The sequence below is a fragment of the Bubalus kerabau genome, chromosome 11, assembly GCF_029407905.1.
Source record: "Bubalus kerabau isolate K-KA32 ecotype Philippines breed swamp buffalo chromosome 11, PCC_UOA_SB_1v2, whole genome shotgun sequence".
Classification (NCBI taxonomy): Eukaryota; Metazoa; Chordata; class Mammalia; order Artiodactyla; family Bovidae; genus Bubalus; species Bubalus kerabau.
The window spans coordinates 15,197,600-15,222,637 of NC_073634.1; the positions used below are offsets into that span (position 1 = coordinate 15,197,600).

The 25,038-nt window shown below is 38.4% G+C and overlaps 1 protein-coding gene across 3 annotated transcripts in view; it reads left to right on the forward strand.

Annotated features, from left to right (window-relative positions):
- The window catches only part of EXOC6B (exocyst complex component 6B), a 721,589-nt gene that overhangs the window by 547,311 nt on the left and 149,240 nt on the right, over positions 1–25,038 (forward strand). For all 3 annotated transcript variants that reach the window (XM_055539668.1, XM_055539669.1, XM_055539672.1), the window contains one exon: positions 14,691–14,764. In XM_055539668.1, coding sequence (XP_055395643.1) covers positions 14,691–14,764 — 74 coding nt within the window. The remainder of the gene's footprint in view (positions 1–14,690; positions 14,765–25,038) is intronic.

Genomic DNA, 25,038 nt, shown 5'->3' on the forward strand with positions numbered 1-25,038 from the left:
AGTGAGACAATGAATAGCATTTTTAAAGTCTTACCTATAATGTTCTATAATAGTAGTTGATCTATATTTTGCTTCTATTTTCTACTCCTTTCCTGGGAGGAGAAAGTAGTATATATTAGGGTCATTGGTGGGATAATGTACACCTACCAGTACTTTGGATGGGTGAATTGAGGCCTGTGTCTTTGTCTTTGTTTGATCACTAAGTAGCTGTGAGTTTGGACAGCACACTTAATCTCTTGCAAAACCTTTTTACTCATTTGTTATATGTGAATGATTTGGACTAGGATATTCCATTGGACAGCGTGGCTAGGAATTAGCCATTCAAGTAGGATGAGGTAGATTGGGAAGGGTGTTCTGACAAAGGCAAGTATTTGCATCAATTCTGGGAGGAAATAAAGAATATAGCATATTAGGGAAATAAAACTAGTTCATTTGACTAGAAAATATAGGGAAATGAACTGGGGTATCCAGAAGGAAACATGGAAATATAATTGTTACTATTGGAGCCAAAGCAGATTTTAGAGAGCACACTTTTAGTGGAAGTAGATGATGGACCAGATTGCTAGGAGTTGAGAAATGAATGGAAGACAAATTGAATCAGTGCTTGTAAGAGACTCTCAGAAATTGACATTGAAAGAGAGGAGAGAAAAGGTTGTTTATTTCATTGCCTCCGTTAAGCCTGATAATTGAGACTGTTTAATTGTAAATAACAGCAAATATTTTGTATAATGTAGCCAAGAATAAAAGAAAAATAACTCTTAAATTATTTTGTCGGAATCAGTAAAATTTCCCTAGTAATCTTTGTCTTCTTTCTCTGCCCTTTTTTCCTGAATGATGTGCCTTTCTGAAATTCAAGCCTCCTCAGTTTTTCACCAAATCCCAGCAGTCAGGCTTAAGGGCCTGCCATTCCCTCTGGCTCACAGAATCTCTTTGTCAGCTGTCTGCCTGTCAATAGATGGAAACAAGGTGTAGCATCAGCTCCTGCCCAGACAATTAACCAGGGAAAAGAATGTGGTTCTGTACTCTCCTGTAGAAAAGCATTTCGAGAGCTTTTAAACATTTTAAAGACAGGAGTGCTTTTAATACTTGAGATGCTCATTTGTCTCCTATACTTCCTATTTGTTAGGATAGTCCTTTCAAAGCACCAGTTTATCATGGAAAGAAGTTGCTTATGTACCTAAAGAAACACTTACTTCCATTTCCTTTTTTTCCAACTGACTTAAATTCTCTTAAAACACTAATCTCCCCCTTTCTTACCAGTGCCTCCAAGTTAAAGGCCTAACACTGCCTCTGGAGTTCCCGGTTGTGTCTGCCTTCAAGTCTTTGGTCTTACAACCACCAGCTTAAGGTATCAGGTTTCACTGACAGAGAGTCTCTTCTTCACCTTCTTTTGTTTTTGTTTCCTTGGTTGTTTGTTTTAGGGGAAAAAAAGAAAAGGGAAAACACACCTCAAACTGAGCTCTTAGTGGCAATGTTTATATTCTTTAGTAAGATAGATCCTGAGTGTAGATCTTGACCTCTGAAAACAAATTCATTAGTCTGTATAACTGTAATGGCAGACCAGTATTTATGTTCATACTGATCTAATGCAAACATTTAGTGTGGAAGTGGATCATTGTTTTAATACTTAACATTATAATTCCATTTGAGGAGGTGAAATTCCCAACTAATACTTGAACAAGTATATGAAGTAAAGCTAGAAAGTGTAGAAAATGTTATTGTTCTCTGAGAAAGATATGTGAAACCTTTTATTTTGCCATGTCAAAAATAATCTCTTCTAACGAACACTCACTTTAATGCAATATCTTTAAGTTTTTTGATTTATTGAAGAAGTGGCCATGTAGGCAAAAAAAAAGCATATCATTATTTTATTATATCCGTTTCCAGTTAATTTCATATTTGTTATGCTGGGACATATCTGGCTATAACCTAGATACTAAAATGTACCAAATATCAAGTTGTATTGTGCGTGATCTGAGTTGAAACTTGTGTTCCAACAGCAATTCTTCAACACCAACTGAGTGAGGAGTAAAGTTGCTCAGTTGTGTCTGACTCTGCAACCCCACTGACTATACAGCCCATGGAATTCTCCAGGCCAGAATACTGGAGTGGGTAGTCGTTCCCTTCTCCAGGGGATCTTCCTAACCCAGGTATCAAACCCAGGTCTCCCACATTGCAGGCGGATTCTTTACCAACTGAGCCACCAGGGAATCCCAGAAATAGCTGGGTGTTCTACAATTCAATCCAGTTCTAACAGTAACTACCTGGAGTTAGTAGAGATTCTACACATTAAGGGTTCAGTCCCACAAGGCTGCCCCTCTACAGATGTCAGCTACAAGCCTCAGATGTCCTCAAGCCACTCCCACTTCTTTCTAGCTGACTACAGATTTTGGAGGCTTCCATGGTGGCTCAGATGGTAAAGCGTCTGCCAGCAATGCAGGAGGCCTGGGTGCGATCCCTAGGTTGGGAAGATCCCCTGGAGAAGGAAATGGCAGCCCACTCCAGTACTCTTGCCTGGAAAACCTCATGGATGAAGGAGCCTGGTAGGCTACAGTCCATGGGGGTCACAAAGAGTCGGACCCGACTGAGCGACTTCACTTTCATTTTTTACTTTCACAGATATTGAGCTCACCACATCCCCTTTCAGTTCAGTTGTTGTTGTTCAGTTGCTAAGTCACGTCTAACTCTACGGGATCCCATGGACTGCAGCATGCCAGCCTTCCCTGTCCTTGACTATCTCCTGGAGTTTGCTCAAATTCGTGTCTGTTGAGTCAGTGATGCTATCTACCCATCTCATCCTCTGCTGTCCTCTTCTCCTTTTGTCTTCAGTCTTTTCCAGCATCAAGGTCTTTTCCAGTGAGTTGACTGTTCACATCAGGTGGCCAAAGTATTGGAACTTCAACTTTAGCATCAGTCCTTCCAATGAATATTCAGGGTTGATTTCCTTTAGGATTTACTGGTTTGATCTCCTTCTCCAGCACCACAATTCAAAAGCATCAGTTCTTTGGCCCTTAGCTTTCTTTATGTTCCAACTCTCACATCTGTACATTCAGTTCAGTAATTCACTACAAAAACTCACATAACTCACCAAAAATGCTGTACTTATGATTGCAGTTTTATTATAAAGGCTATAACTCAGGAACAGCCAAATGGAAGAGATATACAGGATAGGACCCTGGGGAGGAGGGTGGCAAAACAGAATTTCCATGTCCTGTCCTTAAGGAATCAGGCATGTCAACCTTCCAGCACATCAGCATGTTCACCAAATCAGGAAGATCTACTGAGTTTCAGTGCACAGAGTTTTTATATGAGGGTTTTATTATGTAGTGAAGTGAGTCGTTCAGTTGTGTCCAGCTCTTTGTGACCCCGTAGACTGTAGCCTGCCAATTAATTAATTAATTAATTAATTCCTGTCCATGGAATTATCCAGGCAAGAATACTTTAGTAGGTAGCTGTTCCCTTCTCCAGGGGATCTTCGGAACCCAGGGATGGAACCCAAGTCTCCACATTGCAGATGGATTCTTTACCATCTGAGTCACCAGAGAAGCCTGAAGCATGATTGAATAAATAACTTGCTACATGATTGAAATTGACCACCATCCCTTCCCCTCTCTGGAAATTGGGGGTGGGGCTGGAAGTGTCAACCTTCTGGTCACAGGCTTGGTCATTCTGGTTTGTGCAGCCCCTCCCTTAAAACTACTTAAGGGCCCTCAGGAGTCAACTTCTCAGCATAAACTTAGGTATGATCAAAATGATTCAATTATGAATTGCTCAGGAGCTTTCCTGTTGCTCAGGACCTTTGGAGGATATAAAACTCCTGTCAGGAGCAAGGACCAAAGACCAGGTATATTCCTTGTTATATAATAGGCCTCAAGAGTATATTTGATTCAGTCCCATAGCTTTAAGCAAGTGAAATATTATTGCCTTCATTTTACAGAGGAGACATCTGGCACTAAAAACTTATATGATAGACCCAAAGTCACATTAGTAAAATCTAGAAATATTGGAATCCCAGTTACCTTAGCTAATGATATATCCATTTTCTGTGAACACCAATCAATGTAGACTGAGACTCAGTTTTCCTAGCAAATTGTGAAACTATCCACGAAACTTATACCAAAGAAACATTATATATTCTAAACAAAGTTTAGAAAGAATTACGACTAACTTAAAAAAAGTCTAGCTCTTTTAACTTAGCAAACATCGTCTGTGAAACCTACCTTAATCATTTCTCCTTTGGCGCTTTTGGTACCTTTGTATGGTGCGCCTCTGCCCTGTTCAGGAGCACTGACAGTGTCCTGGTACTTTTCCTTTTAATGAAAGCATTTGTTTTGTGTTGTGGACTTACAAAACATTTTGCAGTTATAAGTCAGGATTGTTATTGTCATCACTTGCTGGGGAACCTGAGAGTCAAAGAGCTTTGTCTGGAAACATATGCTGGTCAACTATCAGTTTTTTAAATATACCTTAATCATTCCAAAATGATTTGAGACTACTTTCAGTAGGATAAGTTGAAAAAATTAGTAAATTAGATATTAAGAAAAGAAAATGAGATGAAGAGAAGAAAGGAAAGAATACTAGCATAAGAATTAATAGAGAGGTACTGTAAAAATTTATTGACAGACATAGTGAAGAATATACAAAGTATATAGCTGCGTCAGAGGGTGGCATATTTTAAAAATATGAGCTGAAGAGAAGCCATTGTGTAGTACCAGGAACATTTGTTTCGATCCTAATTTCATAGTCAATGTAGAAACAATGCATATTGCTATGAATTTGGAGAGTGCTCTTTCCTTGTCATTTCAAAGTCTGAACTCATTCTTTGCACATTTCATCTTAGCTTTCATTCTTTACAGTCAACATCATCTGAAGCTGTGCTGTCCAAAACTATAGTCACAGCCACAAGTGGCTGTTAGAGCATTTGACACACAGCTCAAATATGCGTTGTACTCTAAGTGAAGAACACATCCTGGATTTTAAAAAAACCCTCATGAATAATTTTTAAATGCTAGTTTTATGTTGAAATTAAAATATTTTAGATATATTAAGTAAAATAAGATATGCTATTATTAATTTTTAATTGATTTTTATTTTCTTAAGTGTATCTACTAAAAATTCTAGAATTACACATGTAGCTCTTGTTTCTATTTGGACAGTGCTTTTCTAGAGAATTTTTTACCTTATGTTAAATGCCTACAGAATCCTTCTCAATGTAAAATTTCAGATAAACTTAATTCTTTCTTGTGTCCATACAACAGAATGATCAGTGCTGAACAAACACATGGATAAGATTAAGTCCTTGAAAGCATAGTAAAAATATCAAGGATATAAAGTTACTACTTTAGAACACCAGTCTTTCTCATCTCTCAGGAAACCCACGCCTTTCATTGCAAGTTCTCAGCTTTCTTTAAGATTATGCACAGAAGCACTGCTGTTTGCTAATTGGCAGAGGCATCTTTTCACTATAGTATTAAAAAATCTATTATGAAATTGGCCTTTATTTTGCAAAATTGCAAAACTTCAGAAGAAAATTGTGATTTTACACAGATCTGTTTTTTATGAAGTCATATTTTTATGACTTCATTGTTATTGAAATGAAAAAGATATACACACATATATATGCATATATATGAGGAACATGTAAAGTAAATATTTGCTTTCAGACACTATAGGTCAGGGATGCATATTGAAATAATAGGGGAATTAGGTTTTAACTGGTTCACCAACTTACTCTTTTTTTGGTTTTAATTTTTTCATCTGTAAAAGTCCTCAGCAATTACAAATGCTCCTTTCGGCTTTAGGATTCTTGGTTGTACACTCAAGTCCTAGGACATTTTGTGCTGTGTTTTTGGCAATTATTTATGGAATATTAAGGGAACGTCCAATGCCATGTGGCATGACATTGTTCTGCCACTTGTTATGGGTCTTGGCTTTCCTTAACCTTCTTCCTCTGCAATGCAAAAGGTACTCTGTTTAATTTGGTGAATACATCTAACGTGTTCTTATCCACCATTTAGAATACTATTTCCTCAAACAAAGAACACCACTTTATTTCTATAGAAGCACCCAGTGGCACCTGGAATCCATGACATGGTAGGAATTTATGTCATCTCCTTCTTTTAAATCTTGAATAAAATTATTTTCTAGTTTGCTTTGCTAGAAATCAACCAATTAATTTCATTAAACTGTTTACAGATTCTTCTTCTATGTTAGAGATGTTAGTAGGGCATAAAAATCAACTTCTCCAATTTCCTAGGTTTATTCCACGTAAGACAGCTGTGTCCAGGGGAGTGTGTTCTGTCATTGACACCAGTCTCTGCCAGTATCTGAACCCTCGTTTCCTTTCAGTGGTACGGCATAAGGGACAGACACATGGAGACTGATTGGCTTATTTACTCAGCGGCATCGTGGAAGTTCCTTCATGCTTGTGGCCATTTTCTCTCTTACAGTGAATTAATCTTTTATTAATTAAAAACCTATATTTATCTGTCCTAGTTTTCAATTGTCTTTTAAAGCAAAAGAAGCTAGGAGAATTAAACTTTGAAAACAATTTATGAGTCTATTTTGGTGCTGCTTTGGCATTTGCTATCAGACTCTGTTATTATCAGTTTTAATTGTATTTCTCACACAGAAACTCAGAATAGGTTAGATTGAACTTTACTCTGCCCTTCTTAAGGCAGAAGGTCTAGTGAGTTTAAAATATATGAAAACAAAGAAAATTTTATGTCACAGGATTATACTCTATGTAATTAAAGGTGACTGTTTTTTATGATCACATGTTCATACAAACGCTTACACAAGTATAGTCAGCTGAATCTTCAAGGAACTTGTCCCTCCCCACTCCCGCCCCAACCCCCGGGCCTCCCTTCCTTTTTCTGTCTCCTTGATAGCTCTCTCATCTATACTTACTTCCTTATGTTCTGGCCTACCTTTCTCTGACCATCAGGGCCTTGAGTGGAGTCCCTGTGGAGTCCATCAGCTCTTCTTCGTAATTAGCTTAGTGGAACCACTGTGAAGTGATGCAAGAAGGCTTTAACTTCCCCAGAGCTACACTTCATAGTCTAGCACACTCCTTATCTGTTGCCCCAGGGACCCAATACCAGGAAACCGTTATATTAATACAGCAACAGCAGCTCTTATTTGTTTTAATCCCATAAAAACCGCATGTGACCTGACCTGATCTCAAGATATAAACAAGTACTCAATATAGTTTGAGTTCCAGAATACTGATTTTTCTTTCTCACCTGACATTTTGGCCAAAAACAAAACCCTGATCTGTTCAGTGGAGCTGGTGGTGCTATCTTGTCCACTGTCTAACTTGGAACTTCACTGAAAGCAGTAGTATATTATGCTAACCAGGAATTTCTGGTTAAAAGTTTGCCCACTGCCTTTTCAATTTTCTCTTATTTGAACAAATTAGCTTTTCCTCTAAGAATTGCTATTTTACCTACTTCCCAGATACTGTACTAGTTTTGATTTTTTTAAATAAATTTTGCCTTGCTCATCGTCCTTTGAAAATTATTCTTGTTTTACGGACAATTTGCAAAGATTCAGAGGAATTTCTTTTCTATTCTGTTTCCCACAACTTGCTTTTGATAAGTTCTCAAATGTCCTGTCTGATTACAGATTACAGACTAAGGCAGCCTTTTTTTGGTGGGGGGAGCTGTTTTATTTGGTGACCTTGTTGTTGTTCAGTCGTTAAGTTGTGTCCGACTCTTTGGAACCCCATGGATAGCAGCACACCAGGCTTCCCTGCCCCTCTCTCTTGGAGTCTGTCCAGACTCATGTCCATTGAGTTGGTGACGCTATCTAACCATCTCATCCTCTGCCACCTCCTTCTCCTCCTGCCCTCAATCTTTCCCAGCATCAGGGTCTTTTCCAATGAGTCAGCTCTTCGCATCAGGTGGCCAAAGTATTGGAGCTTCAGCTTCACCATCAGTCCTTCCAATAAATATTCAGGGTTGATTCCTTTAGGAGTGCCTGATTTGATCTCCTTGCAGTCCAAGGGACTCTCAAGAAAACTATCTAGCACCACAGTTTGAAAGCATCAATTCTTCCGCGCTCAGCTTTCTTTATGATCCAACTCTTACATCCATACATGACCACTGGAAAAACCATAGCTTTGAATACTGAGAACTAAAGCCTGGGAGGCACCTCTCAGATAAAACTGTTCCAAAAAGGTAAGGGAGGAGCCTGAATATATAGGAATTTTTGCTGAAAAAGAAAACATAGAGCCAAACATCAATCAGATCAGATCAGTCACTCAGTCGTGTCCGACTCTTTGCGACCCCATGAATCGCAGCACGCCAGGCCTCCCTGTCCATCACCAACTCCCGGAGTTCACTCAGACTCACGTCCATCGAGTCAGTGATGCCATCCAGCCCTCTCATCCCCTGTTGTCCCCTTCTCCTCCTGCCCCCAATCCCTTCCAGCATCAGTCTTTTCCAATGAGTCAACTCTTCACATGAGGTGGCCAAAGTACTGGAGTTTCAGCTTTAGCATCATTCCTTCCAAAGAAATCCCAGGGCTGATCTCCTTTAGAATGGACTGGTTGGATCTCCTTGCAGTCCAAGGGACTCTCAAGAGTCTTCTCCAACACCACAGTTCAAAAGCATCAATTCTTCGGCGCTCAGTCTTCTTCACAGTCCAACTCTCACATCCATACATGACCACAGGAAAAACCATAGCCTTGACTAGACGAACCTTTGTTGGCAAAGTAATGTCTCTGCTTTTGAACATGCTGTCTAGGTTGGTCATAACTTTCCTTCCAAGGAGTAAGCGTCTTTTAATTTCATGGCTGCAGTCACCATCTGCAGCTATTTTGGAGCCCAGAAAAATAAAGTCTGACACTGTTTCCACTGTTTCCCCATCTATTTCCCATGAAGTGATGGGACTGGTTGCCATGATCTTCGTTTTCTGAATGTTGAGCTTTAAGCCAACTTTTTCACTCTCCACTTTCACTTTCGTCAAGAGGCTTTTGAGTTCCTCTTCACTTTCTGCCATAAGGGTGGTGTCATCTGCATATCTGAGGTTATTGATATTTCTCCTGGCAATCCTGATTCCAGTTTGTGTTTCTTCCAGTCCAGCGTTTCTCATGATGTACTCTGCATATAAGTTAAATAAATAGAGTGACAATATACAGCCTTGACGTACTCCTTTTCCTATTTGGAACCAGTCTGTTGTTCCATGTCCAGTTCTAACTGTTGCTTCCTGACCTGCATACAAATTTCTCAAGAGGCAGATCAGGTGGTCTGGTATTCCCATCTCTTTCAGAATTTTCCACAGTTTATTGTGATCCACACAGTCAAAGGCTTTGGCATAGTCAATAAAGCAGAAGTAGATGTTTTTCTGGAACTCTCTTGATTTTTCTATGATCCAGCAGATGTTGGCAATTTGATCTCAAACATCAATAGATTACAGCTAATCACAGAAGGCAGACATCTCAAATTAATGATTTTGGTTCTTGTCTATAGATGGAAAGATGCAAAAGTCTGACTCATAGAATTTATTCCTTTGATGTGTATCCTAACTATCTTGGGCCAATATCCTGTTTTTCTCCATCCTGAAATCCCTTCAGGGCATACTGTCTAGGGTAGCTGCAATGGTTGATGGCTTGATGGTGGACAACATGTGATTTTTACCAGAATGGCAGGCAACATTTTTGTTTATTGAAATGGCAGGCAACATTTTTTTATCCATATTGATGTTAAAACTTAGAAGTGTTGTATCCTGGGAACCCTTCAAGCAAGAGGAGGGAAAAAAGGAGACATATAAGTCAAGCTTTTCCAGGCCCCCACCAGCCAACTTCACCTATAATCATTTAAGGTTTAACCTTTCTGAGTTTAATTCACTTTCCTTTACTCTCTCAAGGCCTTGAACTCTGAAAAACTATAATTCTCTGGCTATAAGGCAATCGTTTTGACTCCTCAAAGCCTCTTCTAACTGTGACTCTCCCATTTTTTCTAATTAGGGTTCTATGCTTTTTTTAAATTAGGGTTCTATGCTCTTTATCAAATGTATATTTTGTTTTCCTCAGCGAAATGTGAATGTACCAAGTAATTTTAAAGTTTATTTAAACATTTTTTTCCTCCCCTCTCTAAGTACTAGTTCATTTTAAGAAACGCCTTCAAGAAGTCTAGAAAGCATTTTGAAATTAGTTGAATTCATCTATTTTCTACTTTGGTAATTTTTATTTCAGTAAAATATGAAGGTTATTAGAACTGTAAACCTGTTGGATATTTTTGAGAAATTAATATTGATTTAAAAATATTGTCACACCTCATAAATTTAAGTGTGTATGAGAATGTGAAAAAATGTTGGATATGTGTTAAGTAAAGGTGAGAGGTTTTTTGTGTGTGATTTTCTTTCCCTGTTTATACCTTCACTTAACAGTATGCCACCTTTCCTATAATTTGTATACCTCCCTTTAATTTTTTTAATGAAATATTTATTTCATTAAAATATTTTTTATACTTGCAAATTGGATTTGAGAGTCAGGCTCTGATAGCAGTTTCAACTCTTGAGAAACCATACTGTGATTAAGGGCAGTAAAAAGGAACTGGGGTGAGCCAAGCTCTCAAAAAGATGGCTTGGCCAGAAGCTCCAATAACCTGAACAAGTCTTTTAAGAGGAAGCTTTCTTGCCAGCCCATTGGAACCTTTTTTCAGTCCCCAGATAACATAAGATAGTCAAAGGTAGGATTTGGTTCTCTGTGAAGTGGAACAAGCACCTTGATATTCTTGTGAGGCTGGCGCCACTCTGCAGAACTCCAGGCACTGGCTTAAGCCACTTAGAGACTGAAAACCTACTACAGATCTTGGAATGCAGAGACAAGTCCAGAAAGAGGCATCTTCACTGTCCCCCATTCATCCGTTGGTTCTACTTGGCCGCTAGTACAGACATGTACTCCTTTTCCTTTGTGATTATAAAGGAAAGCTTCTCTGTGTTCATACAGTCAATCTGTGTATGTTTCAATGGACTGGGGGCTGCTGCACCCCTCCCGTATGTGGTTGTTATCATCTCTGTTAAGCAGCCTCTGAGAATATGGGTGTGCAAATCTATCCCAGTTGCCTGTAATGCTAAATCCTGAACAGGTTATAGCTCTTGTTACTAGAGAAAATAGCACTGAATAATTTGGGGATGTATGTGGTCTTCTATTTCCTATTCTCTGATTATAAAAGTGGTCTGTACTCACTTTTAAAGTTTATAAAATGTAAAGGAGAATAAAATCCCGTGTAATCGTTCTCTAACAGCCTCAGTTAACATTATGAGATGAATGCTTACTGTCATGTGTTTCACTGTTACTGTATTTTACATAGTTGAAGATAAATGCAAATTTTAATTTAAAAATGTTCACACTTTCTTATGCTATTAACATTTTTAATATATGTAAAAAATTGACTCTATAGGAACAGTCCTGTTTTAAAGGAAATATTGAATCACAAAATTATAGGAGATCTGCTTAATATATTTATTGATTTTCTAAAATAATACTCGTGAAAATTCCTGTGCTGTGGCTAATACACTGGTAATTAGTCATATCAGCTTCCTTTAAGTGAATCACTTAAATATTTGCCCATAAATTTCAATACCAACTCACTAACTTACAACTGAATGGAAGCTGAATTTTCTTCTAATGTTTTGTCCTGGATATAAAACAGTGTTTCTTTACATTTGTTTGGTCACCCACTCTCTGAGAATTCAGTAAAACATACCCACCTTCTTCACAGGGAAACGCATAGTCCCACAAAAAACTAATTGTAATGATAATCAATTATGATATGCCAGGCACTCTACTCTGCCAGTTGCTTTACATGTTATTTCATTTAACCCTCATAGCAGCAGTGTAAGGAATACACTGCCACCCTCATTTTTGAGATAAACATATTGAACCTTTTAGGAGATTAAGTAGTTTGCACATATCCATAGAGCTAGTAAGTAGAACTCAAACTCTGATTTTTAAAACCCCAGAGCCCATCCCCTCAATCATTGTGCACCTAATTTTAGGAAGCTCATATATTCCTAAAGCCTACTTATTGATACTCATGTTAAGGACACCTTACTATTGCAATCCAAAGAGTTTCATTGGCAGTAAAGAATATGTATAATTAATTGATCTTGTTATTTCTGTAAAGTATAGGTATTTGTTGGACATCTACTGTTTTGAACACTTTGCTGTGTTCTGTGATATGGTCCTTACCCCTAAGAATTTTACTGTCTACACGAGAGGATAAGAACTACATTCATAAAATAATGAGAAAATATAAATATGAAGTTGAATATATAGTATTTAATATTTCTATATTAAATAATTAATCTCTTAACTTTGTTGCGCCTGATGCAATTGTCATTTTCTGATTTATAAAATTAAAATCAAATCTAAAAGGCCACTGTGTCCTCTGGGAACCTGGAAAATTGAGTGTGTCATAAAATGAGATCTATAAAGTGTGACTTACTAAATATGTATCAGATCCAGATACCTGAGTGGTTTCATCAGCGTCATGTCAGCCCCAGGGAGCATGCCCAATAACGAGATTCAGGAATGTGTAGCCAGCTCTCAAGCATTCAACCCGTGTATCACAGGGCAGTCCTGTTGAACTGAACACGTGTAGGTCAGCAGAACACCTTGGCAGTTGCTGTGTCTTGACTTGTGGGGTTCCTACTGACAGAGGAAACTTCAGTACTTCAAATGATGCAGCATAAGGCGTATGTCATATGGGAGTAACAGTGATAATCTACCAACACTGGATGAAATCGTCAGACATAGGAGGCTTATTTAAGCTGACCGTGTGACCATCAAGGCTGTCAAAACGAGTGACTGTGGCTATGACTCCAAGAGCTGCTTTCCATAGAAGCATAGTATGAGAAAGCTGTGCATGTGATCGAGCAGCTGTTATATGCAAGGTTATCACAGACGATTGCTATGAAGGATGGATTATTTAAGCTTTTATTAACATGGCTCTCATCATGTATTTGTACAGTTTTAGAACTTTACCCTTTTAAAACTTTAATTATCTGTGCTATACATATAATGGAATTAATTTATAAATGACATATAAATTTTCTTTCCAAAGTAAATAGAAACTTAGTATGCTGTCATTCTATATAGTTTATCTCCTTCCATTTGAGTTATTTTTATTTGAAATCTCTAAAATAAGACTATTTTGTGAAAACTCCAGGATAAGAATTTTTTTTTATTTCACATTTGTGCTCTATATAATTAGTTTAGTAAATTGGTATAAATTTTATTTCATGTAGTGTTTTTATATTCCCTGCAACTTAACTTGTTAACATTACTTTTTAAAGTAGGGCAAGGAATTTATGAAAACCTATTAGACATTTCCTAGATGGAAAATATTTTTAAAGAACAGGAATATCTGTTGTTCATAAATCATCATTTGAAGCTATCCAGTTACTAGTTGTTTGAAGGAATTTTCCGGACATATATGCAAATATCTTGGTAGATTTTATTTAATTGCAAAAGAAAATATGATACCAACTTCCTGTAATTTCTTAAATTCATTCCTGGAGAAAAATAAAATCAAAAGGAAAACATCCCTTTTCATATTTGTTTTGAGCAGATATTTGAGTTGTTTTTGAAGTAAATAGTAGATTGATGTTAAATGTTTATCTTGCTTTGTTTGACTTCACAGATAGAATTCAAGGGATAGTAACTGTACAACTTTTGAATTTTCTCTGTGTCTATTTTGTCTGTATATAGGGGCTTAAACAAGACCTTTCGATTTCATAATAAGCAGGGCTTAGGGACAATAAAACTTGACATTCTTAACTGTTAACTAGTGTATTTCCCTATAGTCCTGTGCGGTTACCTTCTTCTTAATGATGTAGAAGCCAGAGTCATAAACTAAGCGTGTACCCAAGGCACTATGGTAAATTGCAAATAGCATTCATGTGTCTCTTTGACCTAAAACTCAATTGGAGTAGAGGAAGAGAAAAATAATTTTTAAGAGTGAAATAGAAGTCAAAAACAAAGAATACACTAGGAGGATGGACATATACAAAAATTTCCTAAGTTTTTGCAGTGATATTTATTTAGATGGGTCTTTTCATATCTGCAATACTCTTTTACTGAAGAGCCAAGCACTAGATTGGGGCAGCCTCTGCTGCTGGTGTGTGTGTTTGTGTGTCTGTGTGTGGGTTGGCAATAATGCACTCATGAGATAATACAAATAATCAGTGAGGGAATAATTAATGATGTGGCAGGGAATATTTTTTGATAAATGCTTGGGGAATGAGGTGACAGGCGTGAAATTAGAAAATTCCTTCAGCGATCTAAAATATAAATAGCTTTCGGAACTGAAAAGAGTTTCACAGCTGAAGATTTTATTGTGTTGAGAGGAAAAACTTTTTTCTCTCCCCCACTCCCTCCTCCTTTGCAAGTTGTTTGTCCATTCACAAAACAAATACTCTGAAGCCCAGCGCAGCTCATGGGAATAAATTTCAGGTCGAATTAGTACAGTTTCCTTGCTGTCAGGATGCTGGAATTAATGGTGTTTTGATGACACGAATTTTGAAGGGCAAACAAAGAAGCTGAAGGGAGAGAGACATGACTCCTTAGAAGCTTGGTCCTCCTCTCCCCCAGCCTCTCTTGTCTTCCCTGTCATCCGTCTGCCAATCTCCCTGTCCATGGTTAGTTAAAGGCGCTTTTTATCCTCTTTTCTTTCCCACAGAGTTTGCCAGATCCGGCCCGGTGCCTGGGTTCCAGGAGGACACGCTGCAGTTGGCCTTCATCGACTTGAGACAAGTAAGTCTTTGTGTTTTTGTTTTTTGTTTTTCTTTTAAGATGTGTGACTGAAGACCATCAGGTCTTAAGGAAAAGGAGAGGGGAGGGGCGTTGGCATTGGCGATTCACACTGGAGACCTAAGGGCTTTTCCCTGTGTTTGAGGCCACCTCTTTTATTTAGCTATCTGGGATCCTTAGCTATGGTGGAGTTAAAGGTTTTGTGGATGGAAGGAAAGGGAGGAGGTGGAAGGAGGGCCCCAGAATGTAGCGGGACTCAAGTGACCCTCAAGTGATGTGACCCATTGTGCTATAGTTGGCTTTTGCAGACACAGCAGAAAAGATAACTCGGCAAACTGATGCTAAGCAGGTGCACTGATGCAGACTGCCTGCTTAGAGAACTTCTGTTTACAGATAATGAGGGCAGTAACAGTTAATAAAAATGAAATATTTTACATACTGGATTGTTGGTTTGGTTTGTTGACTTTTTTTTTCTGTTCCCTTAAGTCTTCTCATCCGCACCTTTGTAGAATGTGGTCAGCCATGAGTGACTGAGTGGTCATCGTAGATGACTAGTAAAGGCCCTGAACAGTCATGGTAACCTGACAGGTAACCCTACTGAAGTAGTGTGATGAAAGCAGGTACTTAGGTATACCTGAGGTTTGCAAGCCCATCAGACAGAGTCATTCTGTAGAGCTGTTGCTGGCAGATTGAAAAGGGTGGGTCGGTGGGTCTTGGTGGATTTGGTACAGAGGAGCAGTATGGGTGGGGGCCGACAGAGGGAGAGGGTTAACTGGGCTCTGTCATCTCTTCACTCTGAAGATGGATGGGGTTGGATAGAAAGTGTGAATGAAGTAAGAATCAATGACTGATGCTTCTCTCCTATTAAAACAATCTTTTTTTTTTTTGTCTGTTTTTAAAAGGGTGCTGGCTTTGTTTCTCCTGCCATAATGATGCAGTGCCTCTTGTTTTCAGAGCTGACAAAGTTTGCATTCTGAGAACTTTTAGATGCCCAGGGTATTTCTTAAAACTGTAGGACCCCTTGTATTGGTAGTCTCCTTACCACTGTGACTCGATTCATGCTAGCACAGCTTTTAACCCATAATGGATGGCCTGAGCTACCCCTTAATCCTTGTGGATGGGTGGTGTAATCTGTCATCTGATGACAATTCTGGAAAGCCCTGTTAAGCAGAAAACAGAAAATTGTGTCTCTATAGACCCACAAAGTTTGAGGATTCAGGCCGTGTCCCAGAAACGTGTGTCAACTTAATATTTAGGAGATGAGATGGGGGTTCTCTTAAACATAAAGGCTTTCTCAGCATGGTCCCAAATGGAGCTGAGAATCTCTTTCCACCCTTTAGACCTTCCACCTGTGGATTCAGCAACTCAACTGAGGCGTTCAGGTTTTAACCCCTTGACTGATGTTAAGGCTGAAAGGTTGGGATTTTGCTTTGGAGTTTTGTGGTATGGTATCTGTTTGACTATCCCAGCACTGTTCTTTCTCAGAGACTTCTGAGCCAATTGGCTTTTCTTGGAAAGCAGAAATTTAATTTCGTTGGAAAAACACATCCAAGGAAAAAATTTTCTCTTCTCACTGTTCATGAAAAGGAAGTGTGGTAATTCTCTCAAGTTTGTGGTTTTGGTCCCTATGGAAAGTAACTAGTGTTCACAGAAAATGTTAACTAAAGGAGTAAGTTAGAAAGCACAGCCAAAATAAGGTGGATCTGAGCCGGGATGAATGCTGAGTTCTCAGTGAGCACTGTTGTTTATGCTTAAGTTCCTTTTTCTGTTACTTTTTTGTTCTCAGAGTTCCTTGCATGAAATTTTTAGGAGTAGAAAAAAACTCTAAAACTCACTGAATCATGAGAGTATGCCTCTTCCTATTGAATCTATCGCTTAATTTCTATTTATGTCTATCTCTATTAAGGCAGCTTAAATTCTTCTTAGATCATATAAAAAACTTCCCTAGCTCATTATTAGCAGGCCTCAGGTAGGTTAAATCAGTGTGACAAAAATGATCTTTCCTCATCCCATGCTGAAAATGCATATCTCTTTGTAGTTCATCTTAGCCATTCTCATAAATTAATTAAAGTGAGCATTGTTTTTAAAGGGAGCAGTTTATGAACTATAAGAGATGTTCAGATTATAAATAGAAAGCCTGGAAGCATGTTTTCAAATAAGACATGATTAGGTGTCCTTTAATATATGTCCCTTTGCCTGCACTCTTTGGACTCCTAAAATAGAGTTACAGAATTTGGGGGCTACGCTGGGTGCTAATCTTAAAAATCATGTAAATGTATCCTGATTTATGGAGCTTCCATCTGCTAGTAATTGAATCTTTTTCACACATAACATCGTTACCCATTCTATATCTAGTTCTTATGTGGTTGATTTTATACACCACAGCTGAAGGTTTCACTGTCTTTGGACAGTGTTTTCCTCTTAAGACATTTTATTAACAAACCAGATTTTAATCATTAAATCATTATTTAATAATTAGTCATTTCATTATTTATTTAGCCTGTCTAAACCTTTAATGTCTTGACTCAGTTATCCACCTTACTACTTGATTTGACTGTTATGTCCCTTATAAGTCAAAGATAACAGTATTGATCAGAAATGGCTGAAGTTAAAGAAAGAAGTTAAAGCATGTTATAGGATACATATATGCACCCATGGAAAAGGGGGATTTGTGCCTGTTCAGTGCAGCAAGGATGTTCTTTTACTGTCATTGAGTTTATTTTGTTCACTGGTTTATGAATATATTCATGCTGATCATGCTTTTCATGTCCTTTTGCTTTAGAGTGTTTCAGACTATCAACTGAATGATAATTTTGAAAATATTCAAAACATAGAATATTTGATGAAATCATCTCTGTACAGACTATAATAGCAGAGTGTCATTTGAAAGCCATAGCATTTTATTAGGAAGCAAATTAGATGTGGATAGCAAAACTATTTATCCTTTCTGAGCCATCCTGTGTACTCTGATTTTTCTACTTCCTTTTTTTTTTTTTTTTTTAAGCATTCATCTTTTTTTTTTTCTCGTTTTTTTTTTTTTTTTAATTTTATTTTATTTTTAAACTTTACAATATTGTATTGGTTTTGCCAGATTTTTCATGGAAAAGGTGGAGAGTTAAACCGAGAGGAGAATTAAATTGAGAGTAGCTGGATTTAAGTACTGTTTGGAAAAATCTGTGCATGTGTCTGTGTGTTTGTTGTTAACCAGGATCTAACTGTCTTTCTGCCTTTAAGTATTAAGCTCATCTCTTTAAATACCATTTTCTTGATTTCTCTTCTTTATTCTTTGTTTTTACTTTTCAGCTTCTTCTTGGACCTCTTTTTATATGTTCTGTATCTCCTCATCAAATGCTGTTTATTACAAGCTACCCTGAAACATTTCACATTTCTGTTATTCCTTTCATTATGAGAGTCTTAATTTCCCCTGATAATTATTACATTATTTATTTAATTTTTAGCTGTTCACCTTCCATTTCTGACCAATAGGGAAAGGCTTGAATGTGTTCTTTAGCAATGTCACATTATTTTCTGTTCTTTGGCATCAACAGTTATTTACTTCCAATATACTTAAGTTTTATAAAGCTGAATGAATTAGGTTGTGACATTGCATCAGATCTCCTGAATGGAGCTTGTTGGCAACGACTCTTAAACAGCAAAGCCATCCCAAGATATCTGTGGCTTTTTTTAGATTGAGTTGGTGACATTCCCTCTAGGCCAGTTATTCTCCAATTTCTAAACCTTCTGTCTAAAGTAAACACAGTGCATTTCCATTGCAGGCACTTAACGTGCCTTAAAAACAACTATAGGACCTAAGTGAAATAATTGTAAATTTCTTTGGAGATATTGAACAAATTCTGGTATTATACCTGTTAGAGATATATAGGCAAAATCAATAAGTTAGCCAACATCAGGTAGGGAAACCTGAGAACCATCCAAGAATCTTACTGTATAGAACTGCCCCTTTTATTTCCCCTCCTATCTTGATCCTGTTCAATAAAATTTTGTCTTTTTATTATATTTACTTTCTGTCTTTTTTGGCCTATCCCCAAGTTTAATGAACAGTATTCCCATTAAGAGGAATATGTTCCCTTTGCTTGACTGCTGTTGGCTCTTATAGAAAAAAATCCTAACTTTGCTTTATAATCACTTATATTTTAGCCTCAGTAGAATATCCATTTATATCAAAAAAGTGCTTTTGTCTAATATCAGATCAGATATAGCATATATAAAATGATACTTAATAGAATTTATTTTATATTATTTCACCCTAACCAGACTAAACAACCCCTAACTAGATGATTAGGAGGCTAGGCTAGGGGGGAGGCATGAAAGGCCTCAAGGATCAGTCTTCATCACTGATCATTTCTTCCAGTATTAAACTGGAAGAAAGCCATCTCCCGCATGTACTTCTTAATAGGGAGGGGTGGTAGCCTGTAGTTTTCCCATGTATTTACTGAGCAGTTGTCAGTAAGTGGTGGTAAAGAAGGGAGGTGTGGGTGTGGATAGATAGGGGAAAGTTTTTATGAAAGGATGTTCTTGGTGGAGGAAAATAGAGACCGTGGTGTATTAACCCTCTAGTATTGAAGTGTGTGGATCAGTAATGTGGTCAGTAGAAATACTCTCCAGGTGCTCAATTGAAATAGTTTGTGGGTATTTAATAATGACCTATAAAACTGGGAGTCATCTGCTGCTGCTGCTGCTGCTAAGTCACTTCAGTCGTGTCCGACTCTGTGTGACCCCATAGACGGCCTCCCACCAGGCTCCCCCATCCCTGGGATTCTCCAGGCAAGAACACTGGAGTGGGTTGCCATTTCCTTTTCCAATGCATTAAAGTGAAAAGTGAAAGGGAAGTCGCTCAGGCGTGTCCGACTCTTAGCGACCCCATGGACTGCAGCCTACCAGGCTCCTCTGTCCATGGGATTTTCAAGGCAAGAGTACTGGAGTGGGGTGCCATTGCCTTCTCCAGGGAGTCATCTACACCAGAGTTATTAATCAAATAGTTTGATAACCCCTGAAATTGGAAGATGTCATTTCTATAAATGATGTGAATGGTGGGGTTGGAAGGATGGTTTAAGACATTAATTGAATTATCTAGGAAAAGATTATCTGCACAACCAATATGATAGCATATGTAACCTATCCCTTGGACAGTAGGGAGATCAAAGCAGTATATCCTAAATTTAGTAAATCCTAAAGGAAATCAACTCTGAATATTCATTGGAAGGACTGATGCTGAAGCTGAAACTCCAATACTTTGGCCACCAGATGTGAAGAGCTGACTCATTGGAAAAGACCCTGATGCTGGGGAGGATTGAGGGCTGGAGGAGAAGGGGAAAACAGAGGATAAGATGGTTGAATGGCATCATCAATTTAATGGACATGAGTTTGAGCAAACTCAGGGAGATAGTGAAGGACAGGGAAGCCTGGCTGCTGCAGTCCATGGGAGTCACAAAGAGTTGGACACGACTGAGTGACTAAACAACAGTGTAGGTAGATGTCATTTCAGGAATGAAATCCAGGGTTATCATATTCCAAAGGCATTTGCTGATTAGAAGAGGTTGTAGTATTAATAATATATTGGAACACCTTCACAAATCTATGCTGATACAGAGCTACTAAAAGTTCCTGCAGGCTATAGTCCATGTTTTGACATAACCATGGCAAGCACTTGAATGTTAATATAGACCTCCCTAATCAGAAAGTATTTATTCATTCATTCATTCAACACTATGCCTAGCACTGTTATAGTGGGTATAGTGGTATAGGGGGTATAGGATAATGAATAAAATATGATCCCTGCCCTTGTAGAGCTTATATTCTGGTATAGTTTGCCCATGGTTGTAAAATAGGCCTTTTTAACGTTCTGCCCTTCCAGAAATCTCTCTTCATGTGACCCTGGTGCTTTGAGAGAATGCCATTTTGTCTAGATAATCTATATTTTGTATTGATGCTGTATTGGTCAGTTTTAGGGACAGCTGTAGAATTTTCTGTAAAGATCCCCAGGACAAGGTGAAGTCTGCTGCATATTGATAAGCAGGCTTTCACAAAAGATTATTTAGGTATGGTTGGCAGCCTGGCATAAATACATCACAGCAGGATCCTCTATGACCCACCTCCCAGAATATTGGAAATAAAAGCAAAAATAAACATATGGGACCTAATTAAACTTAAAAGCTTCTGCACATCAAAGGAAACTATTAGCAAGGTGAAAAGGCAGCCTTCAGAATGGGAGAATATAATAGCAAATGAAGCAACTGACAAACAACTAATCTCAAAAATATACAAGCAACTCCTACAGCTCAACTCCAGAAAAATAAATGATCCAATCAAAAAATGGGCCAAAGAACTAAATAGACATTTCTCCAAAGAAGACATACAGATGGCTAACAAACACATGAAAAGATGCTCAACATCACTCATTATCAGAGAAATGCAAATCAAAACCACTATGAGGTACCATTTCACACCAGTCAGAATGGCTGCTATCCAAATGTCTACAAGCAATAAATGCTGGAGAGGGTGTGGAGAAAAAGGAACCCTCTTACACTGTTGGTGGGAATGCAAACTAGTACAGCCACTATGGAGAACAGTGTGGAGATTCCTTAAAAAACTGAAAATAGAACTGCCTTATGATCCAGCAATCCCACTGCTGGGCATACACACCGAGGAAACCAGAAGGGAAAGAGACACGTGTACCCCAATGTTCATCGCAGCACTGTTTATAATAGCCAGGACATGGAAGCAACCTAGATGTCCATCAACAGATGAATGGATAAGAAAGCTGAGGTACATATACACAATGGAGTACTACTCAGCCATTAAAAAGAACACATTTGAATCAGTTCTAATGAGATGGATGAAACTGGAGCCTATTATACAGAGTGAAGTAAGCCAGAAAGAAAAACACCAATACAGTATACTAACGCATATATATGGAATTTAGAAAGATGGTAACAATAACCCTGTGTACGAGACAGCAAAAGAGACACTGATGTCTTATGGACTCTGTGGGAGAGGGAGAGGGTGGGAAGATTTGGGAGAATGGCATTGAAACGTGTAATATCATGTATGAAATGAGTCACCAGTCCAGGGTCGATGCACGATACTGGATGCTTGGGGCTGGTGCACTGGGACAACCCAGAGGGATGGTGTGGGGAGGGAGGAGGGAGGAGGGTTCAGGATGGGGAGCATATGTATACCTGTGGCAGATTCGTTTTGATGTTTGGCAAAACTAATACAGTGTTTCAGGTTTAAAAATAAAACTAAATTAAATTAAAATAAAAAAATATATATATACTGCTAAAATCTCTATATGTCAACAAAGAAATAAAAGAGGAAATCAAAAAATACCTTAAACCAAATGAAAACACTGTTTTCCAAAATCTATGGGACTCAACAAAAGCAGTTCTAATAAGGAAGTTTATAGCAACACAGGCATACTTTAAGAAATAAGAAAAATATCAAATAAGCTAATCTATCATCTAAAGAAATTAGAAAAAGAAGAAAAAAGCCCAAAGTCAGCAGAAAGAAATAATAAAGATCAGAGAGGAAGTAAATAAAATAGATCAAAAACATTAATGAGAAAAAGAATTGCATTTTTTGAAAAGATGGACAAAATTGATAAATCTTTAGCAGGCTCATTAAGGAAAAAGAGATATATAAATACACAAAATGGGGGGGGGAGAAATACTTCAAAAAATAGTCCTTTGGTTTTTGAAGGCAGGTTTTTCAAATTGTATTGACAAAATTCTTTTGCCCAAGCTGTTTTGACAGACGCTCATAACTTTCACAGTGATACCTCTAACCTTAAAGGAGGTTCTGACAGCAAATAATTCCTATTATGAAGTAGGAGAAAGCTAACACTCTTGGGTCTCTAAGTGTAAGTAAGTGAAAGTCACACAGTCATATCCAACTCTTTGCGACCCCATGGACTATACAGTCCATGGAATTCTCCAGGCCAGAATACTGGAGTGGGGAGCCATTCCCTTCTCCAGAGAATCTTCCCAACCCATGGATCGAACCCAGGTCTCCCCCATTGCAGGCAGATTCTTTACCAGCTGAGCCACCAGGGAAGCCCTTTTGGGTCTGGTTCTGTAGAAAAAAGAAAGTAAAAATGGAAATATTTCCAAGAATAGACTCTACTGAGCTAGACTTTTGACCTCAGCTAAGTCAATGCTAGATCAGCATACACACAGATGGGGCACAGGTGAATAAGGTCTTCAGCTACTGCAGTGTGGCTGTAGCTTTTGCAAGCCAGGTATATCTCCTTACCTTCCTCAGGACAGTATTAACTAGAGCTGTCACAGAAGCTTTACAGAAGGAATTGCCAGTAGGATGTCATACATTCTAGGATTTACTGAATGTTTTTGGTTGGTTGGAGAATTTATTCTAGAACTGTTGAGACTTTGTCTCACCTAGACCAGCCTCTTACCTGGGGAGGAGGTGAGCTCAGAAATTCTGTCTTAGGGCTCATTTCTGATTTAACACAGAACCCATTTTTTCTAGACCAGGGTTTTATGAAATAATATCCAAGTAGAGTACAACTCTTTGGTAATAGAAAATCATATAAGGAATCACTTAAGAACTAGGAAAAGACCCAGATATTTAATGGGCCAGATGACATTATAGCGTGTTAGGAAAACCATTACCTATTTATTAGCCTCTCTCTATGGAGATCATTTTAGCAATTCAGAGGTCTAATTTCTTAAAGTCTCATGGAATCATTTCAGGAGGTCAGGAGTCAGAGGAGAGGGAACAAATATTACTGGTTGATCCTCACTGCATTGAGACCATGGTAGTCTCAGAAGAAGGAGACTCCTCAATGATTTTTTTTTAATTTTATTTTATTTTTAAACTTTACAAAATTGTATTAGTTTTGCCAAATATCAAAATGAATCCACCACAGGTGAAGTGAAGAATAGTTGGTGTCCTTGAAGGGAAGATGGAAGGGTTAATGAGCTCCACTGTGTATTTGCCAGGGGCTTTGCTTTTCCTCTGAGAGGAGGCATATCCACTTAGCAAAAATTTAGGCAACAGAAACTCTCTGCACAGTTGTGCTTGGTGGAGAGGCCTCTTAGCTTCTTTAAGGGCCTCCTCCTGTAGATAGTTTGTGTGTCGGAAATGCTGAATTATTAATAATAGGATATTAATGGCAGATACATGGAAATAAGCAATGGATGAAGAACCTTCAGTTAGAGGGGTTGTGGACAATCTTTTGGGTAGCAGGAGATAAAACACCAGGCTTTTGATGTGTTTTCCCACAAATAATACATTGGATTTGGCCTTTGACTTACAAGCTGGCCAGGCTAACGTTTTCCATTGTTACTGGCAACTCATATTGATACAGTCCTGGGTTAGATGGCTCATCTAATCTAAAGCTGGTCAACAGAGTTGTCCACTACTTCCTACTTTAAACTGGAGGCAGAGAGATCTGCCAGCTAGAGGTTCTACCCTAGTATAGAATAGCCTTTCCGGAAGAGTGAGTCTATAGTCTGTGACAATCCTCCTATTCCTTTGGTCCAGTAAAATCTCTATAACATTTAATATGGGCATGGTGCCAGCATCACTCCAGATAGCCCCATAGTGAAATATGTCAGTTCAGAGGCTAGTTTCATTCCCTTTCAACTCTTATGTGAAGAGTGAATAAGTGTAGCATAGTAAGCCACATGGTTATTTCTACGTTGGCTCATAGACAACATTTGTGATCCTCATGCTAAATCATGAAAGACCTAGGCAGTCTGTGAGACTAGCTACTAGGCTGACCTGAGGCACTGCACCACTCTCTACTTCTCAGCAAGCCAAGCCTCAGAAACAGGAGATTTCTCCCTTACCTCCAACACAGTGTGGATATGCATATGCATAAACCTGGAATTTGTGAATTTCTTAGATAATAACATCTTCAAGAGAAAGAACAGGAAAGTCATCACCAATGAATTTCCCTGGGAGTAACAGTGGAGTCAGAGGCTGTTGTTGGTAGTGCTGGCTGAGTTGCAGCCTGGTGAGCTCCCAACACAAAGCTCATCTGCATTAACTACACTGTCTAGGCTACACCTATTAGAGGACACTCACAGGCCAGAGGGCAGTAGAGCCAGTGCGTGCGTGCTCAGTTGCTATGTTGTGTCCGACTCTTTGTGACCCCATGGACTGCAGCCCACCAGTCTCTGCTGTCCATGGAGTTTCCCAGGCAAGAATACTGGAGTGGGTTGCCATTTCTTGGAACTAATTTTTAACAGGGCTTCCCTTGTAGTTTAGTCGGTAAAGAATCTGCCTACAGTGCA